Source organism: Podarcis tiliguerta (assembly GCF_965153285.1).
Source record: "Podarcis tiliguerta genome assembly, chromosome: 12".
NCBI lineage: Eukaryota > Metazoa > Chordata > Lepidosauria > Squamata > Lacertidae > Podarcis > Podarcis tiliguerta.
Window position 1 is genome coordinate 59,413,545 of NC_139545.1, and position 10,983 is coordinate 59,424,527.

The 10,983-nt window shown below is 59.8% G+C and overlaps 2 protein-coding genes across 5 annotated transcripts in view; both read left to right on the forward strand.

The window, feature by feature from the left end:
- LOC310660898 (uncharacterized protein) overlaps positions 1-10,983 on the forward strand; it is a 561,482-nt gene that overhangs the window by 198,069 nt on the left and 352,430 nt on the right. The window lies entirely within an intron of this gene.
- Positions 57-7,978, forward strand: ASB10 (ankyrin repeat and SOCS box containing 10). 4 transcript variants are annotated; one of them, XM_083406631.1, is made up of 6 exons: positions 86-489; positions 2,502-2,769; positions 4,296-4,800; positions 6,631-6,744; positions 7,004-7,252; positions 7,710-7,978. In XM_083406631.1, the coding sequence occupies exons 1-5, from the start codon at positions 180-182 to the stop codon at positions 7,187-7,189; spliced, it is 1,383 nt and encodes a 460-aa protein (XP_083262757.1). In that variant the 5' UTR covers positions 86-179; the 3' UTR covers positions 7,190-7,252; positions 7,710-7,978. The 4 variants fall into 4 exon arrangements, with proteins under 4 accessions (XP_083262758.1, XP_083262757.1, XP_083262760.1 ...); XM_083406634.1 differs by lacking the exon at positions 86-489 and adding an exon at positions 1,955-2,283; XM_083406632.1 differs by having other exon boundaries at positions 57-489; positions 7,004-7,978.

Here is a 10,983-nt window from a genome sequence, read left to right on the forward strand (position 1 = left end):
CCAGCAGCAGGCAGGCAGGCAGGCAGGCGGTGGCTGCCAAGAGAACTATTTATACGCCCTGAGTCAGGCCTGGGTCCTGCAAGCACACAGCTCTTCAAGGGCAGAAGCCCCCCAGCCGCTGCCGCCGCTGCCAGCAGTCGCAGGCGCTGAAGGAGAGCCGTCTCTCTCAGAGGAAGCTCATGTCCAGGTCCCTCCCCTCCTCGTCTTCCTCCTCCAGGGCCTCCAGGTGGCGTTCCTTGGGGCTGGATGCGGAGCTGAGATGGAGGTGGGAGGGTGCCAAGAGCCAGGTCTCCTGCCAAGGCCCGGTGGCTTCTTGGGGCAGGAGGACCTACAAAGAGCTGCCCTCAGAGTGCCGGGACATGGTGGTCCAGAACGCCCTCTACACGGGAGACCTGGACGGGGTGCAGAGGCACTTCTCAGAGCGCGCCGAGGTCAACTTGGTCATCCACGCCAAGAGCCAAGATCTGCGCTGGACCAGCCAGAAATGGGGTAAGGGAAGCTGTGGAAGGCGGGGAGCAAGGTGGCTTGGAGCATGGAGGTCCATGTGCCCGGGGGGTCCCTTTTCCATGATTCTATTAGGCCGCTCAAGTGAGAAGTGTAGGCCGAAGGAGCTAATGATCCTTGTAGAGTTGGAAAGAGACCACAGGGCTCATTTAGTCCAACGCCATCTTTTGCCCAACAGGGGACTCGAACCCAGGACCAAGGTTAAGAGTCTTGTGTTCTCCAGCCTGAGACACCCCAAGAGCAAGAGTGATGGGGCTGTAGGGAGAAGGGGCAAGTCCCCCGGAGGAAGTGGCCCAGGAAACATGATAGATGGCTGGTTTGCAATCCAGGGGCAAAGGGAGGGGTGAGCACTGCAGCCTCCTGCCCCCCCCCCCCAGGAGAGGAAGGTAATGAGACCCTTTATAAAATACTTTGTTTATCCTTGACACTTTGGAAACTCCCACACACAGAGAGTTTATATATTATTATATTATTATTAATAATAATTTATTATTTATACCCCAGCCATCTGTCAGTTTATTCAGTATGATGATGCAATGTAGCGAATAGGTTTTTTTCCTTTAAAATATGTTGTTTGCCAGTTAAAAATGATTCTTCACAAACAAACCTTTATTTTGGAAGCATAACAAGAGCTGCTAAGTCTCTTTTATACTGTCACTTTAAAAACAAACAAGCCAAAAAAAACACAACCCTTGTCTCTCCCTTCCCACTTTCAAATTGGCAAAACCAAACAGGGATTATGAAAGTTATGCTTGCAAAAAGGTTAAAGGTAGAAGGGGGAAGGGGCAGAATGGGTGGGTGGGAGGGAGCCTGGGAGCAAAAGGGCCTTCAAGCTACAGCTTTGCAGCTACAGATTGTGGTGATCCCTCATTTTAGGCGACTTTATAGATCCTAGAGGTGCAGAGTTGGAAGGGACCCTGAGGGTCATCTAGTCCGACCCCCTGCAATGCAGGAATCTCAACTAAAGCATTCTTTAAAAGGGGATTAGACAAGTTGGCAGAGGCGAATCATCCTTTCGGCGCTCCAGGACCGGAGGCAGGAGGCCTCTGAAGGAGAGCAGTTGCTGCCCCCCCCCCCCAGGGCGTGTCCCGCTTATGGCCTCAGTCGTGGGGAGCTGCTGCCTGGCAGAAGGGCGGAAGGTTTGCTTCCAGGTTAACGCGCGGAGAGCGCTCCCACCTCCGGCCTTTTCCTCCCGCGGCCGGGCTCGCGCGCCTCACATGCTGCTGACCCTCCCCGCCAGCTGGGGCTGGCCATCTGCTCCTTTGCAGACGGGTTTCTCGTGCCTTCCTTGTCAAAACAACCCTGCCAGGTAGGCCACCACCACCGGCCCAGGTTGATCGTGCCAGGGCCCAGCGTTGCGCAGCGCGTCTGGCTAAGCACGTGGAGGTCACCTGCCTTCTCCCCTCGCCCCGCTCCCAGTTTCTGGCGCGGCGCTTCCCCTTTGCACCGGCGCTGCTGCTGCCGAGTCACAAGGGAGCCCCAGAATAGCTCGGGCTGCGACTTGACACCCGGGCACGCAGCCCTCCGTCCCGGGCAGCCCAGCCGCAGCCTCTGTCCCGCCGGAGAAGCCCCGAGGGTCGCGTCCGGCGGGGCCATGGAGCCCATCTCCACGCGCAAGGCCGAGGGCCCGGCGCAGGCCTTCTGGCAGGCGCTCTTGACGGGCGATGGGTGCGCCATCCTCTGCCTCCTGGGCGACCCCGAGAGCGGAGTGGGCCCCAACTCCGTCTTCGACACCAGCGACCAGGACGAGTGGAAGAACTACCGATTCAACTCCCGCTGGTTGAGTGCGCCCAGAGATCAACGGGGGTGGGGGAGAGGCGGGGGTAGGAAAAGCCCCCCAGGAAAACCTGCCGCGGAGCTTGGGGATCGCTCCCGCGCCCTTCTCGCGCTTGCAGGCTTCCACTGGAGCCTGCTTTCCGCGCGCCACCGTGCCCCTGAGCACGTGCAGAGCGCCCTTGTGGCCCTTCCTGACCCCGCGTCTCTCCTCCCTTCCACAGGGCTCTGGTCGCTGACCTACGAGCAGGAGCTGACCACCCCGCTGCACATCACGGCCAGCCGCGGCTACCTGGAGTGCCTGCGCCACTTGCTGCTTCGCGGGGCGGACGTGGACCTGGCGCCGGGCGGCCGGACTGCGCTGCACGAGGCGTGCGCGGCGGCCACGACGGACTGCGTGCGGCTCCTGCTCTCCTTCGGCGCTGACCCCCTGGCCGTCTCGGAAGGAGGGCTCCAGCCGCTTCACCTGTGCCGGAGCCCCGCCTCCCTCGAGTGAGTGGTGCACAGCCCCGACGGGGCGTCTCCTGGGGCGCGGGGCAGGGGAGAAGGGCCGCTCATCCTCCATTCGGGGGTGGGGAACCCAGCCGTCCTCTCCTGGCTTCCCAGAGGAAGGTCAGTCCTGGGGTCCTGGAAGCAAAACAATCGGCAGAGGGCGCCCCTTGGACCCAAACGGGGAAATGCCCGTAGCCGCCGCCCAACCCCAGTTTTTCTCCCTGAGCTGCGGAGCGCTCGAGACGACCAAGTTATATTGAAACAGGAGAATCCCACAAGCGCCTCTCCCTGGCTGAAAAAAAAGGCCACAGTAATAATGATTAATTAACAATTCGCTGCCCTTTCAAGAAAACGGGCGACCAGAATGATGGAGGGAAGGAGCGACTCCCCTCTGGGGGAAAGTGGCCGCATTTGGGGCGTTTTACTTTAGAGAAAGTGCAAGTAAGAGGCGACAAGATAGCGGATCATAAAATTACTCATAGCATGGGGGAAGTGCGTAAAGTTCTTGTCCCTGTCTCATAACACTGGAACTCAGGGGCATCCAGCGAAGCCAAATGCTGGACGGTTCAGGAGAGCCTAAAGAAAGGCATTCGTCCGGCGGCAGCGCGTAGTTAACCTACGGAACTCCCTCCCCCAGGAGGCAGGGATGGCCACCAACTTGGATGGCTTCAAAAAAAGAGTAGACAAATTCTTGGAGGAGAAGCTGGAAGCTAGGAGAGGGGGAGAGGGAGAGAGAGAGAGAGAGAGAGAGAGAGAGAGAGAGACCACAGATTACCTGTTGGAGGCGCACACTTTACCCAGGATAAAATCAAACATACTAATGGGGAGGCGGAGAAAACTCCATTTATTGCAGGAAATACACACTTGATACTAGGACTAAAGAGGATTCAGAGCGGGGCTTGTCTCTGCGGTGGAGAGACATCCGAATTGAGAGGTCTCCTCCCAGCAGAAAGTATCAGCCCTAGCTGGAAAGAAGGTCCCACGCAATAACGCGAGAACCGCCCGGTTCTGGATCAGGCCAGTGGCCCATCTAGCTGTGCCCAAGCAGATGCCTCTGTTGGGAAGCACCCGAGCAGGATCCGAACAGGCGAGCAGCTCTCCATCCCGCCGGGTTGTTTCCTTCCAGCAACTTGCATTCAGAATGCTGGAAGCAGAGGGGAGCCATTCTGGCCAAGAGAGACCAGCTCAAGTCAGGCCAGGAAGGAAACGCGAAGAAGGGCCTTTTGGCAGCTCCTCTTTCTCACGCCTTCAGGCCAAGCTAAGCAGCACGCAAACTTTTAGGCCTCTTCCTTCATGTGAGCCGCCCTGAACTTTCCTAAGAGCAAAACAAGCCCCTAGTCTAGGGCAAGTTTGAAAATCCACAACCCCTCTGGGGCACACAAGAGCCAGGCTTGGCCGCGGCCGGGAGAACTCAGAGGCTGCCCGAGTAGACCCTGGGGGAGCAGAGCCCGGACACAGGCCTGGGGACGGCGGGGGGGGGGGACCCAGGAAGGCGCCGGGCGACCGCTCTGCTTCTCCCCGCGCAGGTGCGCTCGGCTGCTGCTGTGCCACGGCGCGCGGGTGAACTGCGCCTCGGAGGAGGAGGAGGACACGCCGCTGCACCTGGCGGCGCGGCTGGGCCTGGCGGGCCACGTGCGCCTCTTCCTGAGCTACGGCGCCAGCCTGGAGGCGCGCAACGCCGAGGGGCAGACCCCGCTGAACGCCGCCTGCGCCCAGGCGCACCCTCCGGAGGCGCTGGGCGACTGCTACGAGGTGTGCCGGCAGCTGGTGGAGGCGGGCGCGAGCGTGGACGCCCCCGACGCGGACCGGCAGCGGCCGCTGCACCAGGCCTGCAAGGCCGCCAACCCCCGCGTGGTGGCGCTGCTCCTCGCCCGCGGCGCCAGCGTCAACATCATGAGCTACAGCGGCAACACGGCGCTGCACAACATCCTCCAGGTGGCCGCCTACAAGCTGCAGCATCGGCCCGAGCTGGTGGTGCGAGACCTGCTCAACCACGGCGCCGTCCGCGTCTGGCCCGGAGCCCTCCTCAAGGTGCGCGCGGGGCGAGAAGGGTCAGGGGCGCCTCAAGTCCCGGGGGCCCGGGGGCGGGGAAAGGCTGGCTGGCTGGCTGTCAGCCCCACAAGTCCACGGCTCCTCTGTCTGCTATGGGGGCGGCAGAGGCGAGGAAGGCGCCGGGACTGTCCAGGGCACTGCATGCGCCTCACCTGCCTGGTTTGGCACCTGCGCCGTGGCCTCCTCGGAAAGGGCTGAAGTCTTGCTGGAGTCCCGCCATAGGAACCAACTCCTAGGGGCCGAGGGAGCTTCAGCCCCCCCCCCATAAATGCCCCCTCCAAGTTGGTGGGCATTGCCATTCAAATGGTGTGCGTGCACCGCTTCATAGGATCGATTATGCAGGGCGGGACTTACCTGCCCAATCATCCCCCCCCAAGTTGGCACCCCAGAACCCCGCAAACGGGTTAAGAACATGAGAGCTTGCTGTATCAGGCCAGTCCGACGTTGCCCGGGCAAAGGCCCCACGGGGCCGCTTGCAGAAAACTAGCGCCGAATGCTGTCTCAGGTTGCAAGCAAAACAGTCCTTGCAAGACCTTTCAGAGGCCTCCAGCCGTTATAATTACGGCGCTTCCGTCGCTTTGAGACCAGCAGTTGAGTGAAGCCGGAGCTCCAGAGCACCTAAGAGCACCTGCGGGACGGCCTGCCACTGGGTCCCCCTCCAGGGTTGGGCTTGTGAGCCCCGAAGGACCCCGCCCTCCGCCTTCTCCTGTGAGCTGCAGGGGTGGTTCTGCCGGCGCTGCAAGCGGACCCTGCAGGGGGCAGGAAAGGCCCACTGCCCTCTGCTGGGGTGGGGGGCGAAAGGGGTGTTGTGGGGAGGGAACGGGCCTCTCCTCTCCCCTCTCCGGGCAGAGCCTCCGGCAGCCCCTGCACCTGATCTCGGCCACCTCCCCGCGCAACGGGTTAACCATCTGTCTTAATTCCCAGGCTTGGCAGATTGCTCTCCCCTTTGGGAAAATGCAGGAAAATCAACAATTAACACTAATTAATCTCCTATTAACACCAGATAATGAGGATGGAGCTGCTCCGTGCAGCCGGCTCAGGCGCTGCTTCAGTCCAGTCCCAGAGAGAGGGAAACCCCGGCTAAGGGGCGCCGCGCAGCCGCCTGAACCCCAGGGAGGTGCCGGGCCATGAGACCCCCGACGTGGGATTTGGCCGAGGGACTAGCGCAGCAGCGAGGGGTGGACCTCGGGGCGGAAGCACAACGCCCGCTAGCCCAGGCCCCCCCCCAAAGGACCCTCAGAAAGCAGCAGAGGGGTCCCGGGACAGCAAATAGAAGGAGCTGCCTGTTATCTGACGCTTCAGTAACGCAGAAGCCCTTGGAAAACATAATTTGCAGGGCGGGGGCGGGAGAGTTAAATCCAAGTTGCCTGCATTGCTACTGAAGTAATGGACATGGGCGCCTAAAGGTCGTTACGCCCGGGGTTTCAGCTCACCTAACGGGGCCATTCCCGTCGAGGCCCTGCTGCGACCAGAAGACAGAGCAGGGCCCGGCAGCGACGGGGCTGGAGAAATCGAGGAAGCCGGTCGTTGCTCCATCTGGCACAGCATCACCAACACTGGCTGGCAGCGACTCTATCGGGAGCATCTTCTAACTTCAGAAGGCTACCGGGCGGCTGGGGGCGGGGGCTCCCAGTCAGGGGGCTCTCGATGGGATGGGTCCCGCTGCTCTCCTAGGTTACCGAGTCTAAAAGAGCAAAAGTGCGCAGCGCCAGGGAGGACTGACTCTCGCGCCTTGGCGGGGCCTCCTTGCGCTGTCAGGCTCTGGCGCGGGTCTCTGACTGCTGCCTCCCCTCGTCCCTCCCGTCGCAGGTCTTGCGCCACTGCTGCGCCTCCCCGCGCTCTGTCGAGGCCCTGATCAACTGTTACCCGCGCGTGCCCGTCACGGAGGACTGGGCCGAGGCTGTGCCCGCCGAGCTGGTGCAGGTAAGTGCGCGGGATCCTATGGTGGGGCGCAACAGCAAGAGTGGCTCGACGGGGCCCGTGCACCTCAAACACCGCGAGATTCCGCCAGGCCGCTGCGCTCTTGCTGTCCCCCCTACGAAGGGCCCTGGTGCTCGTGCAGGCTTGCCTTGCCTAACCCTTGCTGGACGGTGGCAGGTGCGCAAAGGAGCCCCCCTCCCCTGCGCGGATCAGCCCAGCGCCCCCCCCCTTTCTGACCGCCTCTCCGCTTCTCTCTCGGCAGCAACACCCGCGCCTCTTCCAGTCGCTCTTCGCCCTGGGCCAGAGTCCGCGCGCCCTGCAGCACTTGGCGCGCTGCGCGATCCGGAACCACCTCGAGGACCGCCTAATCCGCGCCCTGCCGGAGCTGCCCCTGCCGCCTGCGTTGCGCGACTTCGTGCTGCTCCGCTTCGAAGACGTCCTGTACTAGGCGGGGAGAGGGGCTGTCTGGCTCACTCCCGGAAGTGAGAGGCGGGGGCAGGCGCAGTCCGAGGTGCGCAGCAGCTGAAGCCTCCGGGTGGGTCAGTGGGTGGGGCTGGAGTCCGCTCCCCCAGTGCAAAGGCTCCTTGCGGGTCCGTCCCGTCGAAGCGGGCCGCCCAGGCGACCGAGGCAACCGCGTGCAGCTGCTCCAGGCCACCGGCAGAGGGCGCTGGAGGCAGCGCAATGCCCGAACTAAACTGCAGGGAAACTTTTCCAGAAGTGCAACTTGCCAGCGCCGTTTTGGGCTCGGGAACCGGGAGGCTTCCTGAGCCGCGGGCGGGGGCTTCGCTAAGGAGCGCTGCGTGGCCCCCTCGCGTGTATTAAATTGGCCTAGACTGCCGGTAATACGTTGATTTGCCCACCAGCCACAGATTCGCGTTTTTGAGATGCTGTCTCCCACGTCTCTCCGTTGCTTGCTCCGGTTGCAATAATTATTTCCCCCGCCGCCCCCTCCTCTCCCCCAGTTGCAGGGCTGCCTCCACTGACGCGGCAGAAGCGCCACCGGGCACACGGGGGCTTCTGAGCCGCCTCCCGAAAGGTGAGGCGCCCGGGAGGGGGGACGCCAGGGGGCGCAGCTCCAGGACTCTGCTCGGAGCCGGAGCGATGACGTCATTCACCGGAGGCAAGAATAACTGAAGGAACACCCCCCGCGCCCCCCAAAACACCCCGCTTTGAAGGAGGTGGTCAGGAATGAGAGCACTGTTTGCATTTCTAAATAAACGTTAAATGTTGCATTTCAGCTGACTGAAAATCCTTCAATGTGTTTTATAAGTTGAATATAAGCAGTGATTGATCCTGTTCTTCGGATGGGGGGGGAGTGTATCTGTGGCTGAGCATGCATTTTTGGACTGGACTGGGGGCCTGGCTTGGGGGTTGTGGACTATGAGTCTTTCCAGATACGCCACAGGTTGAATCACCAGGTGGACGGTGTCGCGCAAGTTACACCGGCTGCAATTCCCTCTTCCGCGCTCAACTCCTGAGTCCTGCCGGTCTCCTCCGTTTGCATCTGCCCGCCTCGGGGAAATGAGTAGAGGGACCCCCGTGGTCTGAAGAGGCGGGTTGCTAAATGGTCTGACCTGGGATGAGGGAGCTTCTTATGCCAGCTGATCTTCTCTGGCCAGCTAACAGCATAAAGTACAGTTAGAGCCGCAATAAAATAACAATTCGCAGCATGCAACCATTCCACAAAAGAGCAATAAAGCCAGTTTTACAGGATAACTAAAAATACACAAACGGTGGTACAAAATATTGGGTAACAGAATATTTGAAAAGCCTGAATCTTTCTTTTTTTAAAAAAAAGGTCTTCCGGGCGCCGAGTGAAGAGAACATCCCATACCCACAACTAGGGCGCGCGTGCGTGCACTGCCCCACTTCTCGCCCCTTGCCTCCTCCCTCGGGGCAAAGGATCGCCCGGCCAGAGCAAGGGGCCGCCCAGGTTTGGGCAGGTCTAGGAGCGAGAAGGCCGCCAGCCCACTCGGAGCTTTAAAGGTGGAGACCAGACCAGCCCCTTCACGGAGCCTCGAAAGGAACCGGGAGCCGCGCAGGTGACGCAGCGATGTCTGACTGGCGCCGTCCCAGGTAGCAGCCTCGCGGTCCTGTTTTGGACCAGGGCACCAGGCGTAGTTTTCAGGCCCGGCGCTTCCAACGTGCTGCAATAATCTAAATGGCGGAGAAGGATCCTTGCCAGAACATGAAGCGACGGTGGCCAAGCGACCTCCGTCCTGTTATGGTCGCGGTTGGCGCGTCATTCTAAGGCTGTTCGGAGGGACTCCCAGCCCCTGAGACCCCTGGGACCTGGAGGGATAATGCTGGGGCAGTATGTACACCCCAACTTCAAACACCCCCAAGGCACACATTGGTTTGAACACCACTCAATGGGGAGGGCGATGAACCAGCCGCGGTCGACTTGGCCTCCCTTCGTCTGCAGGGCGTGGCTGCGTCCACCTCGCGGATCCAGAACTCACCAAGGCTCACCTGAGGAGACGTGGATCTGCAAATGTGGCTGTAGGCGGCAAAAGTCTGCATGGTCGCTCGCTTCTCCCTGACCGTGAACTCCAAACGACAATTTTTAAAAGTGCACAAGCTGCTTTGGGGAAGCCCTCCATGTAGCAGAGGCTGGATGGCCACCTGTCACGGATGCTTTGCAGGGGGTTTCCTGCTTTGCAGGGGGATCGACTGGATGAGCCTTAGGGTCCCTTCCAACTCTTCATTTCTAGGATTCTATAAAGCCCCCACCCCACCCCTGTTCAGCTTCCTGAACATGGCGACAGCTCCCTCCCCTGCCACGAGCCCTTATCTCAATAGGAGCAGTCAACTTACTCCCGAGTAAGCCTGAGGGTACCCTCCAGCAGACAACCACCCACGGGGGGTGGGGATGTGGACCCGCAATCAGGATCCGAGCCCAAGAGCCGTCCTGTGATTTCCAGCAACTGCTATTCAGAAGTTTGACTGTCCCTGGTAGAATAGTGGCCATGAATCTCTCTCATCCTCTTTTGAAGCCATCACTGCTTCCTGCGGGAAGGAGTTCCGCAGGTTAACTCTGCGCTGCCTGAATAATCCCTTTCTTTTGTCTGTCCTGAATCTTCCATTATTCAGCTTCACTGAATGCCCACAAGTTATGAGGGAGGGAGAGCAACTTTTATCTGTGCATTTTCTCCACGCCACGCGGAATTTTATAAAATCACATTAGGTCGCTGCTCTCACTTGCTTTTCCCCTAAACTAAAAAGTCCCGAATGCTGCAACCTCATAGGGGAGCTGCCCCCCCCCCCGCGCCCTTAATCCTGTCAGTTCCTCTTTCTTCTACAGTCTCCTTTCTGAGGCGAGGTGACCAGAACTGTGCGCAGGACTCCAAATACGGTCACACCATAAATTGGTACAAGGGCCTTATGACATCGTCCATTTCCCATTCCTTCCCTAATGATCCCTAGATCCCACGGAATGATTTCCTTTTTCACTGCCGCCACACACTGGGTCCACATCTTAATAGAGTAATCCGCGAGGACCCCAAAGTCTTGTTCGTGGTCCGTCACCCCCAGTTCAGACCTCATGAGCTTGTAGGTGTAATAATAATAATATTTTCACCAACATGCATCACTTTACGCTTCTATACGTGGAAATGCATCTGCCATTTTATTGCCCACTCAGTTTGAAAAGGTCTTTTTGGAGCTCTCCCGTTGTTTCAGTGAACCTGAGCTATTTAATATCATCAGAAAACTTGCCCCCTCACTCCCTTGAATGAGGCAGGAAGGGTCAGGGTTGGCCTTAGAACTGGCGCGGCGTCTGAGCGTGATGCGAAGGGGCGCTAGAGGTTCTCAGGACCTTTCCCTGCCGAGTGTTAAGCAGCCGGGGGGCGAGAACGGGATCTTGTGGGAGCCGAGAGCGAAGTGGCCACTAGGTCGAGCAGGAATCTCTGGGTGCGCCCCACTCCGGAATTCGGAGCCCATGTCCAGAGTGCCTCTTTGCAAAGCCGTCGTTGGGCGACCCTCTCTTGAGCAAAACGATGGGTGGGGGACACACACACAAAATGTCATAGAATCATAGAGTTGGAAGGGACCCCAAGGGTCATCCAGTCCAACCCCCTGCAATGCAGGAATCTCGGCTCAAGCATCCATGACAGGTGTCCATCCAACCTCTGCTTAAGACCCCCAGGGAAGGAGATTCCACCACCTCTGGTGGGAGTTCGTTCCAGTGGGAAAGGGGGTGGGTTCCAGGAGGGGGTCGGGAAGTGACCCCGCAGGAGCCCC